We start from the raw sequence: 24,950 nt of genomic DNA, 5'->3' as shown, positions 1-24,950 counted from the left end.
GAGTATTTGATCATGTTCACTGATGAATACTAAGATATGGTCATGTTTACTTAATGCGCCATAAGTTTGAAGCTTTTGATAAATTTCAAGAGTATAAGGTTGACGTAGAAAGCAATTAGGTGTCCATATTAAATAATTGCGGTTCGACTGAGGTGGTGAATACCTATCTAGTAAGTTTAAGTTTATTTTGGCTTAAAAGGGGAAAATTTCTCAATTGTCATCCCTTGGACACTTCAACAAAATGGAGTTTCTAAAAGAAAAACTAGGACTCTTTTGGATATGGTAAGATCGATGCTTAATTATTCATCTTTACCTTAATCGTTTTGGAAACATGTCTTTGAAACAATTATATTCCTACTGAACTTGGTTTCATCTAAATTTGTTTCAAAGACACTAATAGAATTATGGAAAAGTGTAAAAATCTAGTTTAAATCATATTCACATTTGGGGTGCCCCAGCACATGTTTTAGTAAACAAACTTTAAAAATTGGAATCTCGTATGAAAATATATGAGGGAACGATAGGGGGAATCTTTTATAATCCATAGGAAAGAAAGTGATTGTGAGTACTTATGTTACTTTGTTAGAAGAGGATTTTATGATGAATTTTAAACCTAAGAGTAAGGTTATTTTTGAAAAGCTTGACTTAGTTCAAAACCCACCTAAAACTCCTGGGCCTCCATCCCTGTTTCATATGCATGTTCAAAGAAGAGAAAATATATTAGAAATACTCGAAGGTGAACAGGCACAGGAATAAGTTTAGGATCAAATTTAAGAACAAGAAGAGGATAATGAAAATACTAGTTATCCAACACAACCACTGAACTTAAATCCTCCAATACATGTACAATAGCTAATGCAGTAAACTCATAATGGGAGAGTGATACATAAACCTATAAGGTATATCTTGATGGGTGAGATCTATCATATGTCTTGATAGGTGAGATGTATCAGGCCATTAAGGATAATTCGGATGATGACCTTGCCACTTACAAGGAAACATTAGAAGATGTTCATGTGCCATTAAGGATAATTCGGATGATGACCTTGCCACTTACAAGGAAACATTAGAAGATGTTCATGTGCAAGAGTGGAAAAAGGCCATGGATCATGAGATGAAATCTATAGATTCAAACTCAGTCTAGTCTCTTATAGAGACACCTAAAGGGGTAAAACTGATTGGATGCAAGTGGATCTACAAGAAAAATATAGGACTGGATAGGAAGGTAGAAACCTTCAAAGCTAAATTATTGGCAAAAGTGGCAAAGGCCATTATGGATAAATTATATGTCTTGATGGATGAGATGTATGAGGTCAATATAATTTAGATGATGACCCTACCACTTACAAGGAAGCGTTAGAAGATGTTCATGTGCAAGAGTGGAAAAAGGACATGAACCATGATATGTAATCTTTATATTAAAACTTAGTATAGTCTTTTATAGAAGCAACAAAAAGGGTAAAACCGATCGGGTATAAGTGGATCTACAAAAAGAAAAAAAGGACTAGATGGGAAGGTAAAAACCTTCAAAGCTAGATTGTTAGCAAAAGATTATACCTAGAAAGAGGATATAGATTATGATGAAATCTTTTCATTAATAGCCATGTTTAAATCTGTCTAGATTCTCTTAGCTATATTAGTAACTCTTGATTATGAGATTTGGCAAATGGATGTCAAGACCACTTTCCTAATGCTGAGTTGAAAGAGGACATCTATATGTAGCAGTTAAAAGTGTTTATAGAAAAAGGCCAAAAACACATGGTATACAAGTTGTATATGTCAATTCATGAACTTAAGTAAGCATCCAGATTATGAAACATCAGGTTTGATTAGGCCATACAAATGTTTAGTTTTGAGAAAAGTCTTGATGAACCATGTTCATATAAAAAGATTCAGGTTTAAGAGTAGTTTTTTTGGTCCTTTATGTATATGATATTTTTCTAATTGAAAACGATGTGAAGGTGTTATGAGGTTTAAAAACTTACTTGAAAGAATGTTGAAAGATGGTGTAGATTGGTTCCCCTTTCACTTCTATGCTAATAAAAAAAATACTGCTGCTACAAGATCATTGATAAAACATTTATTTGTTACACGAGAAGTATCGCATAGCAATTGAGAGGCATGGCATAATGGAAAATTTAACAGCTTCTCATCATCTCTCTACTATCTTCAACAACAACTCAACAACTTTTCTAGGACCATACACAACTAAATGCCTAACCAAAATTTCAGACAAGGATTTGTTAAACAATTTGGGATTGCATTTCATTCTTTGTAAGCATGAGAAAGTAGAAATTTCTCAACTTTCTATCCTGGAATCCATATGCGGATGTAGAATGTTAACTCCTTACATCCATCAGACCATCGTAATTGAATCTTCCAATGAGTTTAGTTTGCTCAAACTGACAATTTTATTAACATTTAGAAATCTAAGTCCCCCATTTTCTATAAACAGAATACTAGAAATTGCATCTTTAACTCCTAAATAGTTAATTTCTACATATATATTTCTTTTAAATTTCCTTTGACACTAATTTCAAAGGACAAGTTTTGATCTCACACATTGAAATGTTAAAAGTGACAACATTAGAACTGTGATCACAAATTTCAATCGAGGTGCTAAAGTAGTTATAGTAATTTCATTGGTGGAAAAGGATTCCTGCTTGCTTGATGGAGAATCTGCTACAATAATGTCTTTACTGAATGAATAAGCAGGTTGTTTTGGTTGAGGCAAGGTGCTTTCACTGCCTAACATCAAAACCATGTAAGACATGTTTGGCCTATCCTCAGGGTGCTCTTGCACACATAAGAGACCAATGTGAGTGCTGCGAAGCACTTCAGAAAGATCGCTTGAGTCCTTGAGCCATGGATCAATAAGTTCCAAAGATCTTCCTTCTTTCCACAATCTCCATGCCTATAACATGTGATATCCAATTTCTTAATCAAGGTGCTTTACTTTTAATATTTTGTTGAAACACCATTGATCGTAAGATCTCAAACACACACATATACATTATATTATATTAAAATAAATATATAGGGGCAAGTTCCCTGTACAAAGGGATTTGAACAAAGCTTTTTGACGAATCATTGTAGTCATTGAATGAGGTTGATCTAAGAGTTGAAAATTATTTTATTTTAAATGGATTATAACTTCTAAAAACTAACCATTTTAATAGTTGTTTTATTAAGGTTGATTATTTATTCACCATTAGACAATGAAAAGCAAATGGTAAAGATGATTTGTCAAAAAGCTTTATCAAATCCATTTGTGTAAAGAACTTTCCTCGCATATATATATATATATATATACATATATATAAATATATATATATATATATATATATAAGGGACTTGACTTTTCTCCTGCAACATGTTGCAAGATGTTAATCCAAATGAAGTTCTAAACTTAAAGACTTGACCAAAGTCAAACTATTTATATGAGAGATGGGCTAACAATGATTGATTTACCATGACAAATATTTATTATGCAAAGATAAGAATCAATAAGAAATTAGCACTTACATGTACAACAAGGTTACATGTGTGGTTTGGATAATAGAGCCCTCTATTTCTCTTTCCACATATAATCTCCAACAACAAAATTCCATAGCTAAAGACATCTGACTTCACTGAGAATAGCCCATCTATAGCATACTCAGGTGCCATGTAACCACTATAAAAAAAATTGTTAACAAAACATAAATATATTTAAGATGAAAAGTTAGAGAATTAAAATAAAATACTCACTATGTTCCAACAACTCTATTTGTATTCCCTTCGCTTTGATTCCCACCAAAAGCTCTAGCCATACCAAAATCTGAAATTTTTGGATTCATTTCAATATCAAGTAAAATGTTACTGGTTTTGAGATCTCTATGTATAATTCGTAATCTTGAATCTTGATGGAGATATAGGAGCCCTCTTGCAATTCCACCAATTATGTGAAAGCGCTTGGACCAGTCTAAAAGTTTACTTTTTGTTTTGTCTGAAAAGAATGATAGTCAAATTAATCCAATTTCTCATTTGACATCTCATATATACAACAATATAGACAAGTACCATATTTTAATGGAAATTATATTGTTATTCTAATTAAACTTCTGAGTTTTGTGAGATAAACAAACCAAAAATGAAGGAGTTCAGGCTACTATTGGGCATGTATTCGTAAACCAGCATTTTTTCTTCCCCTTTTAAGCAACAACCAAGAAGCTTTACTAGATTTCTGTGCTGAAGTTTGGCAATCAAAGCAACTTCATTTTTGAATTCGTTCACTCCTTGTAATGAACTCTTTGAAAGCCTTTTCACAGCAATTTCTCGCCCATCTTCTAGTGTACCCTAAACATTTGAAGAAGAAATATGAGATATATTAAATAAATTTAGGCTTTTGACAGTTCTTGTCAGCATGTTTGTGGAGTTAGTTACCTTGTAAACCGGTCCAAAGCCGCCTTCCCCAAGCTTATTATCGCTTGAGAAGTTGCAAGTGGCCTTAACAATCTTATCAAGGTCGAAGAAGATCACATCCAAGTTTTCTGCTTGGCTTTCATTGTTCAAATTCTCTATCATTTCAATGGTCGCTGCATTGTGTAATGAAGAAAGGAAGCTAAATATCAAATTTAAATGTCATATTCAATAAAGCAATGAATGTAATTCCTCCTTTACGTTTTGGTGTTTGGTTTTCAATTTGTTTTTCTTTTTTGATTTTAAGTTCTTAATGTATAACTGACTTGTGCTAAATGATAGTTAAGCTTCTCACTTAACTTTAAGTTTTAAAGAAATTAACAACAAGATTAAAGGAAACAAATCTAAAAAATACAAAATTGAAAACTATTTCAAATGGCTGAAAACATGAACCTCATTTTAATAAATGTTTTTCTTTTTGTTATTGTAAATGACTAATATGTATTTATAGTAGTCATGATTATTATTTATATATACTTGATCTCTCAATTAAAAAAGAAAACTAGAAATAGAAGAATATAAACGCTATCGAATTGAGGGTAAGTAATTTTATTAATCAAAATTCACAAGTTCGTATAGAACTAAGCATGGTAATTCAAAATAAAAAATAAAAAAAAATTATATGAGCATAATATGGCATGTTCAGGGACCTAACTCCTTTGTGGCTAGAAGTCTAATTACTCATTTCAATTAGGTCTTCTATTCTTTTTTTTACTGTATTTTTTAACTTTTACTTTTTTAGATACTTTTATTTTATTTTTTTCATTTTTTACTCGTATCTTATTCTTTTCTTCTTCTTTTTTTTTTTTTGGGGCTTTCTCTCTTCTGACATGTGTAAATTTTTTTGAATAATCTGTCTTTACTTTTGTATTTTTGTTTTAGTTTTTTTTTCTTTTATTTTTATAACCAAGTCCCTTTTTTGCTTTTAATATTATTCATGCCTTTTTTTTTTCCCTCTTAAACTCTGTATATATATTTTGAGTAACAAAAAAAAAAACGTAAGTGACAAAAAGGGAAAGACATGAATAAAAAAGATTAAGGAGAGGATATGAATCTTCAAATAAAAAAAAAAAAAAACTTGTTTAAAATTAATCAGACTTGAGTAGATTAGGAAATGAATGGTATTAAGTTCGTATTAAATTTTCCAAACTCAAATACCACCTATTAAGCTAAAATCCATTTATTAAAAGAACTTGAAATCTGTTAACGACTCATTTAACCCATGATGAAAAAAATGAAAAAGAAATCCTATGATAAAGTACATTTAATAAATCTCTTTAACAACTTTTCAATTATACAAAATTAAAGAAAACAAAAAGAAAGGAAAAAAGAAAAAAAAAAGTCTAACGCACATATTCATTTTGTTATTAAAAAAAAATCACTGTATTTAAAAATTATTGTGTGTTTTTTTTTTTTTTTTTTTTGACTAAAAAGGATTGTATTACTCACACATAGTTTACAGAAAAATTGACATAGTATTGCAAAGGTGATGAGATTAGTAGTTTTACCTTTTAGGCATTTCCTAGTCCTGACTTGGCGGATGTAACAAGCAAGCAAGACCAGCCCACAAGCCACAACAAAGACGGCCACAATTACCACACCAATTTTCACCATCCGCTCACCATCTCCACCTTCACATGATTTTGGCACACCATACATACAAAAATAGCATTAGCACGATCAATTACTCAAGCATCAATACGTGAAAAGTAAAACACATGAAAATGAAACAGAGAAGATAGGTGATGCCATATATACCTAAGTCTGAAGCGTGTAATCGAACATACAGATCTTGCCCACCAGCTTGAAACTCTCTTATATCAATCGAGTCTCCAAACCACATGGCACACCCACTTTTTTTTCCACTGATATTATAATCTGTATAAGCCGTACAAGAACACTTGCTCAAGCATTTGGCTTTGCATTCCTTGAGATTCAAACTTGCATTTGCCCAAGCATGTGTAGTATCAGGCAATTTCAAGCCACTGATTTTGACAAACCCGGATAAATGTTTGTCCAGGCAGTCCAAAGGTTTATTCCGTGCACATCCTTGAGACCAGTCCAAGAAGTTTCCTTTTCGCGTGAAACCCTTCAAACATTGGCAAACAGGGGCTTCCCAAATGACACAGTTTCCATTGGCACCACACAGGCCATACCCGTCACAAACGTCTTTTGGCATTGATGAGAACCCATCCCAACTTTGAGTCCCTGAATTCCAAGCATAGCGTGTCCGGATATAACCATTGGTCTGGTTTACAACTAACCTTGTCTTTACAGATTCATTTTTTAGGTGAAACATGTAGTACACTTCATCTTTATGGTGAACATATTCGTAACTGAATAAAAGGTTGGGTTTTAACTCAGGCGTACCAGTGCACCGAAGGCCATTCCAGGGTCCATCCCGATAGTACTTATTGGAGCCTTTCCACGTTTGAGACTCGGGATATTCACAAAGTGTAACCCCCCAAGCAAAGTCTCCCGGAGCAGGGTCATCAGGGCTCTTCCATGGTATTATATGCCGACCAATACCAGTTCTCAAGTCCCATCCAAACTTCATACCTGGTAATAAGGTATCACTAGGATAATCAAAACTCTGCCACAAATAATTATTGTCTGAATTCTCATCATCTTTCTTATCTATCAATACTAGATTTCCAGTATCAAAAAGCTGTAATATCGGAGCCTGGAGAGATTTAGTTGGCCTTGCTGACCAAACAACAATACTCCTCTTTCCGAGAAGGACAAGATGTCCTGTTCTGTTAATCATCAAAATCCCAGAAGAGTCGATGATTGGGTTCTGACGGTTAGCCACCCAAACAACAGTTTTACATGGAATATCCTTGTACCAGATTCCCACATACCTGTTTGAGGAACTACCTGGACTGAAGAAACCCAGTTCAAATTTTCCATATTTGGAAACCAAGGTGCTGTTTTCAGTGTCAGTGATGGCTTGGGTTCCGAAAATGGTGTCGAGGGCTATGGAAGAGTCAGAAAAAGAAAGTAGAATGATGGTAGTGATAAAAAATGTGGTAGAAGAAAGAATCCCCATTTCTTCTACCTGGCATGCATGGCTCTGGAGCTATCGGCTTAGAAATCAAATATGTTAAGGATACAATCCCATTAATTTCTACGTAACTAAAATCACGGCAGTTGAATTTACGACTGATATTTGATTGGTTGGCAGAAATTTCTAGATTTCAGTGCTAAACCAAAAAATGTCTTGTTAAAAACAAGAAATTGTTATTCTTCACAGACATATGTAGGATGTTGAATTCAAAAAAAAAAAAAAAAAAAAAAAACAAAAAAATTCTATTTGTAATAATTACCAATTTATATGGTAATTTTTAATTGAATATTAAATTTATTATTTATATATTAAAAATTTGAAAATATATTTTTTAATTATAATAATTTAAATTCTTATTTAATATATATATTCCACCGATAATAAACAGTGATAAATAGTTTTTCTTTTGTTTTAAATTTATCTTATCAATAAGTTGAAAAAAAAAAAAAAAAAAGGGATACATCAGATATAAATATTTTTGGAGACATTTACTGAAATTTTCCACCTTTGGCTTTATTAGTTGCCTGTCTAGTGGATTGACTTAGTAGACTCCATGAACAAAGTCTGCGTGCGCCGATAGAGATGTAGCTTAGAATCTCGATAATCAAAGAGAGGTAATCCACCTATTTCTGATTATTTTTTATCAGTCAGCTTTCAGCTAGGCCTGGCCAACTTGGTGCGACCTTGAAAGGAGAACACAGTGACAGAATTGGTTGCACTTCCAATAGATAACAAAGAATAAAAAAAAAAATATTGGACTGAGTCAATTACTTTTAAGAAGGACAATAAAATTTTGGAATATGTGCACAAATCTCATCATCTAAGGAGGATTTCAATATATGCAAAAATACCATGTAAATATGTACAAAATAACAAATAAATTATGAAAAATTTATAATCCAAAAATTTTAATTTTTTTTTAAACATTATATTATGCTTATTTGATTAATTATTTATTCTTTTTATAATTTTCTTTTTTAAAAAATTAAATTTATCATCGGAACAAAAGGAGAAATATACCATTTATTAAAAATATCAGAAAGAGAAATTCCCTTAAAATTAATTTCTTAATTAGGCGGAGTAATTGTGGGATATAGTGAAACCCTGAACTGAGAAGGGTCCTAACAAATAATATTCATCTAAAAAAAAAGTTAATCTCTTTCATCGAGGTCTTAATTTATATGTAATTACAAACTGAAACCACTGTGGATTGATCGTCTGATCATGGGTAACAGATCCTTTATATCAATTTAGTCCAGTTTTAAATCGGAACCAATGCTCAATTATTGATAGTTTACGGTTTCCTCGGTTTCCATGATGTTCAAAGAGGTTTAAGACCAAAACAAAGGCATAAACATATTCCATTCCACTCAAAATACACTATTTAATACTATCTAGATTACGATTTTTTGTAAAAACAATTTTTTCATCATAAGCTCAAAGCGGGTCTAATAAGAAATTGGTTTCACATAACAAACAGAACAAACGATGGTCTCCTAACAATTCCAAACCACACGAAAAATTAATTTGAAATCAATCCCAATATTTATCAAAATAAATTACACAAAAGAATCGTAAATAATCAATTCATGCAATTAAAGGACAGATCATATCATCGACCAAAAATCATAAATCAAAAAAATACATATATATATATATATATATATATATATATATATATATATATATATTGTTATTTATAAAACATGGCTCTAATGTAGCACGACAGATAAATTACAAGCCGATATAAAAATATAGTAAAATAAAAATATGTGGCTTTGATACCAATTGTTAGTGTCACGTTAAATAATCTAACATGTTCACCACTATGGATACAATGATCCATAGACCATACATATAATATATTTTACTTTATTAAATAAATAAAATAGATTAGAATTTAGAATCACTAAACTCTAAAAGCAGCCATTGAGGTTAAAAATGTAAAGGTTAACTTCAAGGTTCGGAACAGCATTGAGATTAAAAATGCTCCAATGGAAGCAATTCTATGATAGATGACCTTTTGGGAACACTGAACAAAAAACTTTATACCATCTATAGTGCAATGATTAAATTGGAAAAAATATTGATGGAGTAAGAGAGTAGGATGCCAGTGAAGGTAGAACGTTACAGTCAAGCTCAAATTAGATTCTTAATATTAGAATTAATGTTAATATTATGATATTTAATGCCTAACCCACGAGACAAATGAAAACACTTATCTAAATCATCCATTGATTTGCCAATTGCAGCCAAATTATCACAAATTAAAGTAAACTTATGGATATGATTGATTGACTTCCTTTCTTCAATTCCATGAGGCTATCACTAAGAAAAATTTCCTTTTCCTTGGTAGCTAGTAGAAGATGTTCTTTGATAGCTTTCCAAATAAGAAATGTTGTGACAAGACCAAAGGTGAAGCTGATAACATCAACAGACATAGTATCAAGCAGCTAAGTGATTAGAAGGCCATCATTGTTAACCCATAAAAGAAAAGTTTGGATTTTCATCCTTGCTGCCGTGCTCCTTTTCTAGTTTCTTTAACAGTTTGGCACTGCTTGAAATATGATGATAAATTCCGAGACTTCGAATGAGAGGAACAACTTGAGAACGCAATAGCAGAAAATTTGATGAGTCTAACTGGATTGATATGAGGCTCGAGCATTGATGGAATGATTGAATTGAAAGCCTTGGTTCAACTTCTATGCCAACATTAAGATCCATGACTACAACTTGCTCTGATACCATGATGCAAAACAGATTTCTAAGAAATTATTTTGTGAAAGAAAACTTCCTCTATTTTTATGATGCAAAATAGAGGTGAGAAACTATTTATATAATATTTGCAAAAAGCTATTTTTGGTCTTAGTCACTCACACTACGTAAACATCCACTCTTTCTCTCTCACTTTTTACAAGCTGTTATATACACATATATATACACATTGACAACATTTCTAATAAAAAAAAATAACAAGTATAAAACAAATCCTTATCTAGCTACAAGTTTATCAGGATATAATCCTTTGGAGATAGCTTTACAAGTGAGCAGTCCTTGTAGAACAGCATATCTCTTATACTCATCTGTCACTAACAAATTTGACTTGTTCCATAAGATGACAACTTGGCCAATTGTGTTTGCTAAGTTGGCTATCCATGTGTTTGCCGAGTTGATTGTCCAGGTGGCTATCCACATATATTATCAGGCCCCCTCAAATTGGAGAGTGAAATGAGATGAACTCCTAGCTTGAACCGAAAGGAACAAAAGAGCTAATGAGACAGAGCTTTGGTAAATATATCTGCTATCTGATGTGAAGAAGGAATAAACCATGTAACCAAAATTTCATCAGCTACTGTTTCTCTCACAAAATGATAGTCAACTGCAATATGTTTTGTTCTCTTGTGAAAAACTGGATTGATAGTCATGTGAAGGGCACTAATATTGTCACAGAGAAGCTAAATGGGTTTTGTATATGAAAAACTCATATCATGTAAGATATAAGACAACCATGTTAACTTTGCAATTGCTGCAGCCATAGCACAATACTCAGACTCAACACTTGATCAAGCTACTGTGGTCTGTTTCTTTGAAGCCCACGAGATGCAATTTGCTCCCAAGTAAACACAGTACGCTGATGTGCTCTTTCGGGTAACAATACATCCAGCCTAATTTGCATATGAAAAACCAATTAGAGTAGATAAGCTTTGTCCTAGGAGATGAAGTCCATAATCTATTGTTCCAAGAAGATATCGCAGTGTATGCTTGACAGCTTGAAGGTGGAGCTTAGTTGGACTTTGAAAGTGTTGGTAGACTTCATTTATAGCAAATTGAATATCAGGCCTTGTAAAGGTTAGATATTGAAAAGCTCCCACAATACTTCGATAATCTATAGCATTGACTAGTTCCTTAGCATCATGAGGTATTGGTGGCTTGACAGAGACTGGTGCAGTCATAGAAGTTGCTTTTAAGCATGTGAGCACGACTTAGAAGATCCTCAATGTATTTAGCTTGACAAAAAAAAAAAAGTCCTCCCTTAAAGAATTTTACGTTAGTACCCAAAAAATGATGAAGAAGTCTAAGATCCTTTAATGCAAATTGGTTTATTAACTAATCAATAAATGTTTGCATAACTCTTGTATCTGATTTAGTAATAATTACATCATCAACATAGACTAGGATAACGATTAAGTGCTTACCATTATTATAACAAACATAGAAGAATTAGCTTGGCTGCAAAGAAATTCAATTTGCATTAAAAAATGGGAAAGTTTATTAAACCATGCTCGTGGGGCTTGCTTTAAGCCATATAAGGATTTTTTGAGAAGAAAAAATGATTAGGATTGTTTGCATTTTGAAAAGCCGATGGCTGCTCCCTAAGTCACCATGAAGAAAGACATTCTTTACATGCAATTGCTTAATTTCCCAATTTGACACTAGAGCAATAGATAAAACAAGACGTATAGTTGCTGGTTTAACCACAGGGCTAAAAGTCTCATCATAATTAAGACTTTCAATTTGTGTGAAGCCTTTGGCAACTAATCTTGCTTTGTAACGATCCAAGCTTCCATCCTTTTTGAATTTTGTACGGTAAACCCACTTTGAACCAACCACGTTCGCATTTGCTGGTCATTAAACCAACACCCATGTATTATTTTTATGCAAAGCCTAGAGTTTTTCCTTCATTACCGTGATCCATTCACTTGATTTCAATGCTGATTTCAAGGATTTTGATTCAAATATTGCAAGTGCTGGGTTGACAGACAAGGATGGGTCCAATTCATTTGCACGATCTGGATGCAAACGTAATTAATGTCTAGTTAACATGGGGTGTATGTGGGTTTGAGTTGTGGAGGTTGCTTGGTTGTCTTATATAGGTAGATATATAAATAGATAAGATGAGATGTCAGGTGGGTTTGGTAAGCTTGAGTGGACTCTATTTCATGAGGTTGTGGTGAGGTTGAAGCAGACTTTTCAGGTAAGCTTATGGACAAGGTTGAGATCATCTCTTATGGTGTTAGTGGCATTGGAGAATGGGATTTTGTTGGGGATGTGGCTTTTTCAATTGATATTATGCAACAATCAACTTTAATACTTTGAGACATTGCTTACTTATTGGATTGATAATTCGACATTCTCTCATTATTTGACATGGGTTCTTATATCCACTCATCAGCATTTGGAAACTTAGTTAGAGAAAGTGAGTCTTGCACGTTATTGCAAAGAAGTTCTTTAGTTGATGCAAAAGGAAAAACATTTTCATTAAAAACTACATGCCGAGGTATATAGATTTTATGTGTAGTGGGATCAAGACATCTGTAGCCTTTATGTAGAAGACTATAACTAATAAATACACATGGATAGGTTTTCTTAGTGGATTTATGATCACTTTGTCTTCTCAAATGAGTATAACATAAGCAGCCAAAAACTCTAATGCCACTATAATCTGGAAGCCTTCCATATAATTTGAAATATGGTGTTTTCATTTTTAAAATACTTGATGGCAGCCTATTTATTAGATAGACAACAATAAAAAAATATTCAACCCAATATTTTAATGGTAGATTTGCATGAAACATCATTGATAGAACAGTCTCAACAATATGATGATGTTTCCTTTCTACAACTACATTTTGTTGAGGAGTACCAGGGCAAGAAAGTTGTTGTTGTATGCCACATAATCTGAAATGTGTTAAAAAAGCATTTGAAGTAAATGCTCCACCACTATTACAATGGAAATTTTTGATTCTCCATTCAAGCCTTTTTTTCTACTCCTTTTTACCGCTATCTCCTGACTTTTATTCTTTATTAAAAAATCAAGAGAGTTAAACTTAACAATATATGCACCATCAAAAGTTATGCTTATTGACAACAAATTTTTTTTCAATTGAGGAACAGCTAAAACATTATTTAAATGTAGCTTAGATGGTTTTGTATAAGTAATGGTTTCTCTCATATGAGTAATTGGCAAAAGTCTCCATTACCAACAAAAATTCTATCATGTACCTTATTCTATTATCATATGTGCATTAGCTTCTGAATCTTCATATGTGGTGTTGTCCTCTGTATTATCTTGGAAAGTAGTGAAGGCTTGTTATGGTTCTCTAGATTCATCAAAGATATCATACTGATTCCAACATTTGCTTGTTGTATGGTATGGCCTGGTACATATTTGACAATAAACAATATTGTTAGAACCTATTATCAAATCAGAATGATTACCTCTTGGTTCACGATTTTGAGGACTAGTTTAAGGCTTCCAAGTATTTGAAGAAGACGTTGCAGCGAAACATCCAGTAGGGGTAAATTCTCTACCTCAAGAAGTGAACCTTCATCCTGAATAATGACCTAGACCTCTTCCAAGGCTGCTTACAAAAGCTTGTGTATGATGTACAAGCTATTTTTCCTTCGATTGACTATCAATAAGAGCCTAATCATGTGCTTTCAATGCTAACACAAACTAAGTAAAAGATGAATATGGGGGTTTTGTCAACATTGCTAAATCAAAAGGTTGATATTGAACACTTAACCCATGAAACAAATGAAAACATTTATGTAAATCATCCACTGGTTTGCCAATGCAGCCAAATTATCACATATTAAAGTAAACTTACAGATATACTCATCGAGTGATTGACTTCCTTTCTTCCATCCCATGAACATAACACTGAGAAAAATTTCCTTCTCTTTGGTAGCTAGTAGAAGATGTTCTTCAACAACTTTCCACACAAGAAACACTATGTTAAGACCAAAGGTGAAGCTGATAACATTAACAGACATAGTACCAAACAGCCAAGTGATCAGAAGGCCATCATTGTTAACCCACAAAGCAATGTTTGGATTAACATTCTTGCTGTCGTGCTTCTTTTCTAGTTCCTTTAACGGCTTAGCATTAATTGAAATATGATGACAAATGCCAAGACTTTTAATGAGAGGAACAACTTGAGAATGCCATAGCAGAAAATTTGATGAGTCTAAATTGATTGATCTAAGGCTTGAGCATTGATGGAATGATTGAATTGAGAGCCTTGGTTTAACTTCTATGCCAACATTAAGATCCATGATTGCAACCTGGTCTGATACCATGATGAAAAACAGAGTTCTAGGAAATTCCTTTATGAAAGAAAACTTCCTTTGTTTTTATGATGCAAAACAAATGTGAAAAAACTATTTATATAATATTTGCAAAAAACTTTCTTTGGTCTTATTCACTCACACTACGTAAACATGCACTCTTCCTTTCTCACATTTTACAAGATGTTATATACACATATATATACACATCCACAATGTTACTGATAAAAGAAAAATAAAAATAGATATAAAACAAATCCTTATTTAACTACAAGTCTATCAGGAGACAATCCCTTAGACATAGCTTTACAAGTGACCAGTCCTTTTAGAACAACATATCTTTTATGCTCATCTATTACTAACAAATTTGACTTGTTTCCAGAAGATTATAGCTTGGTCAATTGTGTTTGCTGAGTTGGTTGTCCAGGTGGCTATGCACATATTCTATCAAATATATTTAAAGATGTATATATTATTAAATTCATAACTAAGATTAATATTGCTTACCATAGTTCTTTCAGTATGTTGTGGAATTACCTTGTAAACAGGATCAAAACCACCTTTCCCAAGCTTATTACTTTTAAAAAGTTGTCAATGACGTTAATAATCTTATCTAGGTCAAAGAATATCACCTCCATGTGTTCTGTTTAGCCTTCATTTTTCTTATTCGTTGTTCTTGCATTCCTTCCTTGTCTAATTAAAACAAAGAAATAAAAAAAAAAGTTTAAGATTAAGAAATGAAATAGGGAACTTAAATTGATCCGTTTGGATTAGATACAAAAATATGACTGAAGATGGAAAATAAATAGCAAATTCCAATTTCATAATCATGGAAGCAATGAATCTAAGCTTTTTTATAGGCACAATATGAAATTGAACTTTAGTTCTTCTAATAAGACTAAAGTTTATGTCTACATAAAGTGTTTATACATATTGACCAAATATTGTACTTTTGTCAAGCTTTCCTGATTATAGATGCCCAATTAATAGCAAGATAAGTTTGGCAAGCATGGCAGTTAAGTATTCCTAAGAAATTCTACTGATAAGAATAACCTCAATCGTTTTTCATTATGGTTTTTCCAAGTTACCTAAAACAAAAATGGAGCAGGGTATATTGATACAGCATATTGGTGCAAAAAAGTAACTTTTTTGATGTTGAACCTGAAGAATGTCACACAACAATGTTGAATGTGCTGCAGTTACTTGTAACTCAAGTAACGAATAAAAGTGAGATGTTATGGAACTCTATAATTGAGCATGGTTTGGTATATATATGTTTTAAAAAGCTGATAAAACTTACCTTTTAAGCCTTTCTTTGCCTTTACTTTGTGGATATAATGAGCAAGCAAGAACATCCATGACAGGACCCACCCCAGGAAGGATCTTCCCGATGGTCCCGCCTAATGAAGTCCCAGTCCTTAAAGGATATTTAATGGAACCTCACTTAAAACATGGATGAACGAACACATGAATTATTAATAATACCTCAATATATATATATATATATATAAAACCACAACAACATAAAAGTCCGCAACTATGGTTTACAACCAGCCTATCGTACTACAGGCCTTGTATATAATATAATTTTTACTGTGTCCAATATTTAGATCAGAGCATTCTAAGAGTATTTGCAAAGTTTAAAAGAACAAATGAATAATAAATAAGTCAAAAAAGATAAGGATAAATAAAAAAAGATAGATACTACTACTATTGTGGAAAGAACGAAGTGACAAGCGGTGCACGAGGTAAACTACTACTAACTACTTGGACCTAAGAGAACAAATTTAAAACAAATAAACGTGAGATAAAGAAATATCAGGAAATGACATAGTATAATAGGAAAGTAAAAAAATTATTTCTGTTAAACTTTCTCTCAAGACATCTCGTTCCACTCTTTTGAAAGGTTCCCCTTTTTACAATCATTTCACAAAACCCAAACTTATTCCCAATTTAATATCATAAAACCGATACTCATAGAAGTATAAAGTGAATGATCATTATATCATTGTAAAATGTCTCAACATATAAATATTGAACATAAAATATTATAAACAAAATTTTACAAAAGAATTATGAAAGTGCAGTAATAACCACAATATAAGAAAACCAACAATATACTTTGAATATATACAATATACCATACGATATACCAAACAGTAAATTGTGGGATACACCTACCTCATGACCCTTAATGTACAAAAGGTATCGTGGAAATAATAAACCGCTAGGGTATACCCAACCTCACGGTCCGTGGTAATAATAAACCTGTGGGATGAACCCAATCTCACGGCACTGTATCATAAATCATAATTTAATATTCAAACTCAATTGCTTATTTGATATTTTAAAATTTTCAAATCATCATTTCATGCTGAAACTAGAAATACCACAGTGAAATATATATCATCATAAGCCAATTTCAAGCACATAAAATTGTAAGATACTTGAATATGCTTAAAATCATATAATTTTCAATATGCTTTCTCAAATCAATTAATTTTCAAAATGATTTAAAACCTCAATTCGAATACTAGGATATTTAAATAACATGATCCACAAGTTCACTATCAACTCATTAGAGTTAGAAACCATTTAAAATCTTATCAAAATCCACATAAAATAATAACACATATATGTAAACGTTGATATTCATATATGCATAAAGTAATCATTTAAACCAAATGATATATAAGTAAAATAACCAAACCATATATATTATACTACCTGCCCAAATCATTTTAAAAATATAACCACTTATTGTACTGCAGATGTCACTCTTACTCCCTTGCAGGATCGTCTACAGGCTTAAGTCGAGTACCTGTAACATAATAAAATATTTCTCAGACTCCAATAAGTAAACCAAAGACATTTGTAAACATCAAATGTCTTAAATTAATTTGTACAGCTATAAAATTAGGCAAATTGGACATTGACCGATCCAATTATATAGCGTACCCTTAGGACCCGATATCCAAAATTGGAGCTTTTGACCCAAAAGATAATCTTTCAAAATTGAACCATCCAATGCATCCTAATAATATCTAATTTGACTAATCCAACTTCGGTTTTGTCCAATTTGACCAAATTTTATCCAAATACAATCCGAATTTATTTGGTATTTAACTAATTGACCCAAAAATGGAAAAATTATCAAACGACCTCCAAAATTCACAAACTTTGTACCAATGGAAAGCCCAAGAGATAAGGAATGCAATGGTATACTCACCTCGGTCCAAAAGTGTCATCGGTGGTCAAAAAACTTGTTGTAATACTCAGCCAAACTCCACATTGATGTATTTCTCAAACATGAAGAATCTTGGCAAATGGACCATGGAAACGAGTTCAGAGGGTCTAAAAATAGTGGGATAGGTGTGTGGGTTGGCTTGAAACAACCGAAAAATGGCCAAAAGGCCAGCGCCAGTTTCAAACGATTGATCCCGGTGCATTGGCTGGTGGTTTGGCCTGAAATTTAGCCTACGAGGTCGTATCGAGGTGGATAATAAGGGTGGCTGGCACGTGCATCAAGATGGTGGCTGGATTTGGACAAAATGGCAATGACCCATTTGGACGTAAAATGGGTTCGAAACGACCCTATTTGAATCCGTGGGTCTGGAGAGAAATTTCGCAGGTTTTGGGGCAAAATGGGTATTGGAACTTGTTTCCTGTTAGCATGCTTTCCAACATTTATATAGAGCCTTGGGTCATTAATAGACGAAAATCTAGGACTAGTTTGGACACTGATATAAAACTAATATTTGAAACTTTATAGAACCATAACTTTTCATCCATAACTCAGAATTTGGCGTGCTGCCAGTCTACGAACTCATATCGATGAACTCCACACAATGATACATTGGTTAAACCAAAGATCTTAACCATAGAAAAAGTCAATCTTGGATCCACATATTGTCCACTTGGTCAAACCTTGTCAAACCTGTACAACAGGGATATTTTGGTATAGTTTGTTGCAACCCACCCCCCTGAAAGAAATTTCATCCATGAAATTCATACCTTGGTTTTGAAAGAGGTAATGATACTGACTTTGCATTTGATCCTGTCATTCCCAAATTGCCTCCTCAACTAAGTGATTTTTTCAAATAACCTTCACTAAGAGTATGGTCCTCTTGAGAAGCTTTTTCTCTTCCCTACTCAGAATTAGTACTGGCTGCTTCTCATAATATAAGTCATCCTTCAACTTAATCTCTATGTCTCCAACATATGCGATGGGTCTGAGATATACTTGCAGAGCATGGAGATATGGAATACATCGTGTACTCGAGAAAGCTCCTTCGGCAAGTCTAACTTGTAAGCCACTGGACTTATCCTCTCAATTATCTCATAAGGTCTAATGTAATGAGGACTTAGCTTCCTTTATTTTCCAAAGCATACTACGCTCTTCCAAGGAGAGAGTTTCAAGAATACTCGATCACCAACCTCGAACTCAAGATCTTTCTTATGTATGTCCACATAGCTCTTTTGCTTGTCCTGTGCTGCTTTCAACCTGGCCCGTATAATATTGACCTTGTCTACTATCGCTAGATCAATCTAAGGGCCTAAAAGTTTTCTTTCACATGTCTCATTCCAACATAATGGAGTCTGACATTGTCTCCCATACAATGCCTTATAAGGTGACATCTGAATGCTTGAGTGATAACTATTGTTGTAGATGAACTTTGCCAAAGGTAGATACTCATTCCAATTTCCCTTGAACTGTAGTACACATGACCTCAACATGTCCGTTAGGGCCTGAATAGTCCTCTTAGATTGTCCATCGGTCTGAGGGTGAAAAGCGATAATCAAATTCAACTTGACACCTAGTTCATTCATTAATCTTCTCCAAAACCACAAAGTGAAATGTGGATCTCTATTAGATATAATCAATATTGGCACCCGATTCAGACTCACTATATGGTTCATAAAGAGTTCTGCTAACTTCTGAGGAGAAAACCTCTCACGAATGGGTAGAAATGTGCGGATTTGGTGAATTGATCCACTATCACCAAAATACCATCATGTCTTTGAACTGTGGGAGGAAGTTTGAATATAAAATCGATTATAATACGCTCCCATTTCCATTCTGGGCAGGGTAAGGGCTGTAGAAGTCCATATCGCTTTTGTCTCTCTGCCTTCATTTGCTAGCAAATGAAACACTTGGATACACATTCAGCAACTTCTCTCTTCATCCTTGCCCACCAATAATGCTCTTTTAGGGTACGATACATCTTGGTACTACCAAGGTACATAGCATGGGTAGAATTATGGAATTCTTTCAGTATTTACCTTTTTAGCTCTTCATTAGCTGGAAAATAGTGCCTAGAACCAATCACGAAGGCTTCATCGCCTCTAATAGCAAAGTTTACTTTCCCTCATGTTTAACTTTCCTTCTCATGCTCATTAAGTAAAGGTCTTCAAATTGAGCCTCAAGAACACAATCCATAAGTATTGGTCATAATCAAAAGCTAGCAAAAAGTGCTCTTGAAATATGCATCCATAAATTAGCACCCAACTGTTACAACTCAACCATCAAAGGAGGTTGTATTGTTTGCACATAAGCCAATGAGCCTATAGACTTCTTATTTAATGCATCAACCACCACATTTGCCTTGCTTGAATCATAATCAATAATGTAATCAATATCTTTGAGCTACTTCATCCATCTATTTTTTCGTAAGTTCAACTCATTCTAAGTAAATAAATACTTAAAGCTTTTGTGATCAGTAGAGATCCGACAAGTAGCTCCATACAAGTAGTGCCTCCGAGTTTTCAATACAAAGATCACTGTAGCAAGCCCTAAATTATGAGTCGGAGAATTGAGCTCGTGCTTCTTCAACTGTCTAGAAGCATAAGTAACAACTCATAACTTTCTAAAAGAAAATCCATCCATCAATTCAAAAAAAAAAAGGTTTAGAACTTAAATCTAATTTCCTCAAACCAAATACCAGTGTCACAAAATTAAAGCTGAGATTGTTCTATTTGCCTCCGATTAAACTCCATATACTTGCAATTATAAGATCCATGTTGCTCATTGATTATCCAATTTTCTTAACCTCAACAAACATCTTTATTTAACCAAATTCATCTAGGTTATAAAATAAAATTTCTCAAACTTATGCTAATGGGGGGCTTTAGATTGCTTATAGTGCCTAACATAATTCTCAAGATTTTTAGCACCAAAGAATATGAAACCAAATGATAAAGTCTGAGTCTTCTCGTCCTCTTAAATATCATTCTTGAGAAAACCTTAAATTCTTCCAATTTTAAACAACCCTAAAAATTCATACCTTAAGTAATAAAGAAATTTAAATCTTAATTCTAATGTCACAACCAAGTACCAAGAACTAATTACTAGATCCTCAAACCATAAGGAAACATTCATCACTTTCTTATGTTCTAGTTACACCCCCAAAAATCATATTCCTTAGAAGGTCATGTTATCATCAAGCATATCAACCACCTTAGGTCCGTAAAACATCATTAACATAAAACTCTCAATCCCCAAGGGAAAAAAATATCAAAATCAAGATCTAAAATCATCACCCAAAAGTAGATGCCACAAAACCAACTTATGAAATCTATAGTTTAGTTCTTAACAAGTTGTCCCACATCAGATCACCAAAATGCATCAAGCAAACTTGGTGCACAACAAATTCTAATATAAGATCTTAATTTCCATGCAACGAAGATAACTACTTTTAAACATCTGGCGATGTCAAAAGAATCCTCCTGTGGATGTGGAACTTTTCATGTAACACCTCAAGGAATTGGAGTCATCCTGACTTGTGTAACATATTCATGTAAAATAATAGAGCGTGTGGTCTTTGAGCCAATAAAATTTGTCCATCACTACCAAGCATAGATAATGTATCTGTCACAAAATTGGGGTGACATGTATCTCCTAACTCATCATAACATATACCTTGTCTCTGGTAAGTGGTCGCCCCCTCTGACTCCCGCCTCTGGCTGTGGTTGTAGACCGCTATCCAGTGTTTGTAGAACCTCTGAAGTCTGGCCTATTTATATATCCTATACTTTGTACCACCAATCTGCTGAAATTGTGCACCCGATCTTAAGGCTCTAACCTGACCATGTCCTCGATAGGGGTAATCCTTTTTAAAGTGTTTCGACCACTTGTAATGAAAGCATGATCCATCCCTACTAACATTGTCCATCATGAAACTTGCCACATAAGTTACCTCAGACTGTAGATATCTGAATATGGCCGCTACCGTTGTTCACTGTTCACTGTTCTGAACTCTGAATGTGTCAATTTTTTTTTCCTGGATTCTACTATCTCTGAGAATATCTCTGCCTCATCTAAATCCTCCACCATCCAATGATTTTGAACTAAAGATGTTCCCTTTAAATGATCGCTAGCTATGAGTCTCCAAAGATATACCATTATCTGATCAGTGCTTAGATCTGTGCATTGTGGTCTGTCTATCTACATCCAAGACAATATCTCTCATAGATTGATACTTGGGGTGAACGGCACATGAGATACTCAACATTATAGACTTGCTCAATTCATCAAGAATCCTCTTTTTTTTATTAACCTCATTGACAACCAAATTGAGGTAGAACTCTGATAGCTCCCTGAATCTCCGCTCGTACTCAGAAATTGTCATGCTACCCTGAATGAGCAATTTGAAACTATGTCCAAGTGTGACGTCTCCTAGTTCTTTCATACGTCCACCACTTCTCTGGGTTTCCCTTTAGCATAAAGCTAGCTAATGTGATCTTGTCCTCGTCGCAACATTGCATAGGATTCGTGCAGCCATCACAACCTACTGCTCCAAGTCTACAAGCCTAATTAATAGAATACATAGTAAACTCACTATTCTCGAGTGATCGCGCCACGTGCTCGCCAAGATGCTCCAAATAAGTGGACATATCTACACTTTCAGCTAAGTTTGCTAGAAACTACATCTACCTCCTTGCAACATTAGAAAAAGTTCTATATGAAATAATTAGTTAAAATATAATTAACACCAACAAAAAGGTAAGTATGGAAGGCAAAATACAGAATGAGTCATATAGCAATGCACAACCCCGAGGAAATTTAGAATTTAAATCTTTGATATCAAGTTGATAGGACTCGCCCCAGGAACCCTCCTAGGATCTCCCGGGTGGTCCCTCCTAGTTAAGTCCCACTGGACAATGCTTAAAGGATATTCAATGGAATGTCACTTAAAAGGTGGACAAATAAGCACATGCATTATCAATAATACCTCAATATATATATATATATATATATATATATATAAATCACAACAGCATAAAAGTCTACAACTACGGTCCACAACTAGCCTATCGTACTATAGGCCATAACTACACATGTATATAATATGGTCTTTACTGTGTCCAATATTTAGGTCAGAGCATTCTAAGAGTATTTGAAAAGTTTAAGAAAATAAACAAATAATAAATAAGTCCAGAAAGATAAGGATAAATAAAGAAAGATGGATACTGCTGTGAGGATAAATAAAGAAAGATAGATACTACTGCCGCTGTAGAAAGAATGAGATGACAAGTGGTGCGCGGGGTAGACTGCTACTAACTGCCCAGACCTAGGGGAACAAATTCAAAACAAATAAAACGTGAGATAAAGAAATACCAGTAAGTGGTATAGTATAATAGGAAAGTACAAAATTTATTTTCGTAAAACTTTCTCTCAAGACCTATTGTTCCACTCTGATACGAACCTAGGTCAACTCGTGCCTCAACCCATATTATATTAGCCCGGATCAAAAAATTAAGTTCAAGTTCTTATGGTCACCTCGACCCCTAATCAAACTATGACTAGAAACCTTGGTATATGTTGAAGATGCCATAATAGGTGATGGATACCCTATTGATAAGTCAAAACTATAATATTCACTCTTTAATGGTGTTTTAAGTGTTCAGAAAGAACAAAGAGAATTCTATCTCATAATTAATTTTTTGAATAATATTCAAGGTGCATTCTCATTGAAAAATAACCCTTAAATAGGTTAAATTCATAGAGCAATAAACCCTAGAAATCTAAGAGAAAACCGTCCATATAATGTCAGTTTCATAATGTGGCCGAAATTCCATTCCTTTCCTAATTCTAATTTTGATTAATTAATTCCTTTATTTTGAATTATGAATTAATTAATTTACAATGAAAATAATAAAATAACAATTTTACTAAGTTGACTTGTCCAGCAAATAAATAAATAGAAACCAAATAAAAGAGTAATTTCCTAAAACAAAAAGTCAAAATCAAATTAGGAAACTAGTTGAGTTTCCTAATTTGATTTTGACTTTTTGTTTTAGGAAATTACTCTTTTATTTGGTTTCTATTTATTGACAACTAAACTAACTTTGACCAAATTCCCGCTAGCAAAGGCTCTAATTCAGCTCCCATATTCTATGTAGGATGCCAAATAGGATTATTTATGTGTAACAGCCCATTCCACCCGCATGCGATATTGTCCGTTTTGGAAGCTAGGTGGTGAGCCCAATCCTACCCCTCACGGTTTTACTTTCCCTCACGGGAACATGCCTTAAAAGAGGGTGTGGATACCTTTCCCTTATGATGCGTTTTGACAAAATCGTGTGGGCTGGGCCCAAAGCGGATAATATCGCATGCGGGTGGACTGGGCTGTTACAGATAGAGCTAGGGGAATGAAATTTAAAAACATTGATTTAAAATAAGTGACATAAAATATGAATAATTATATTTATTTTCATTGTGAGATCCCACATCGGTTGGAAAGGGGAACGAAGCATGCCTTAAAAGAGGGTGTGGATACCTTTCCCTTGCGACACGTTTTGACAAAACCATGCGGGCTAGGCCCGAAGCGGAAAATATCGCATGCGGGTGGATTGGGCTGTTACAGATGGTATCAGAGCGAGTACCCGGATCGATGTGCTAGCGAGGACGCTGGGCTCCAAGGGGGGAGGATTGTGAGATCCCATATCGGTTGAAAAGAGGAACGAAGCATGCCTTAAAAGAGGGTGTGGATACCTTTCCCTTGTGACGCATTCCCATGAGGGAAAGTAAAACCGTGAGGGGTAGGATTAGGCTCACCACCTAGCTTCCAAAGCGGACAATATCGTAATTGGGCCTGGAAGGCCCGGGCCAGTGGGACTGGCAGGTGAAGGGGTGGGACCCCTAACCATTGCGATGCATTCCCATGAGGGGAAGTAAAACTGTGAGGGGTAGGATTGGGCTCAGGACCTAGCTTCCGAAGTGGACAATATCGTAATTAGGCCTGGGAGGTCCGGGCCAGTGGGACTGGCAGGTGAAGGGGTGGGACCCCTAACCATTGCCACGCGTTCCCATAAGGGAAAGTAAAACCGTGAGGGGTAGGATTGGGCTCAC

General features: G+C 34.0%; 1 protein-coding gene across 1 annotated transcript; it reads right to left on the bottom strand.

The window, feature by feature from the left end:
* Window positions 1–2,536: 2,536 nt before the first annotated feature.
* LOC107431104 (G-type lectin S-receptor-like serine/threonine-protein kinase At4g27290) lies at window positions 2,537–7,510 on the bottom strand. The gene is made up of 7 exons (XM_060813966.1): window positions 6,220–7,510; window positions 5,970–6,092; window positions 4,426–4,577; window positions 4,128–4,338; window positions 3,751–3,988; window positions 3,526–3,676; window positions 2,537–2,914 (listed from the first exon to the last, which is right to left on the bottom strand). The coding sequence occupies exons 1-7, from the start codon at window positions 7,508–7,510 to the stop codon at window positions 2,537–2,539; spliced, it is 2,544 nt and encodes an 847-aa protein (XP_060669949.1).
* Between the last annotated feature and the right edge of the window lie 17,440 nt (window positions 7,511–24,950).

The sequence above is a fragment of the Ziziphus jujuba genome, chromosome 1 (genome assembly GCF_031755915.1).
Source record: "Ziziphus jujuba cultivar Dongzao chromosome 1, ASM3175591v1".
NCBI lineage: Eukaryota > Viridiplantae > Streptophyta > Magnoliopsida > Rosales > Rhamnaceae > Ziziphus > Ziziphus jujuba.
The sequence above is the reverse complement of the archived record's forward strand: the minus strand, read 5'-3'. Positions and strand labels throughout refer to the sequence as shown.

Bases quoted from the DNA above. Each gene is read 5' to 3' on its own strand.
- LOC107431104 (XM_060813966.1), bottom strand. From the start codon at position 7,510: ATGGGGATTCTTTCTTCTACCACATTTTTTATCACTACCATCATTCTA. The intron at 4,578-5,969 runs GTAAAACTACTA...TACACAATGCAG, and splicing joins GACTAGGAAATGCCTAAAAG to CGACCATTGAAATGATAGAG. The intron at 3,677-3,750 runs GTGAGTATTTTA...TTTTTTTTATAG, and splicing joins AATAGAGTTGTTGGAACATA to TGGTTACATGGCACCTGAGT.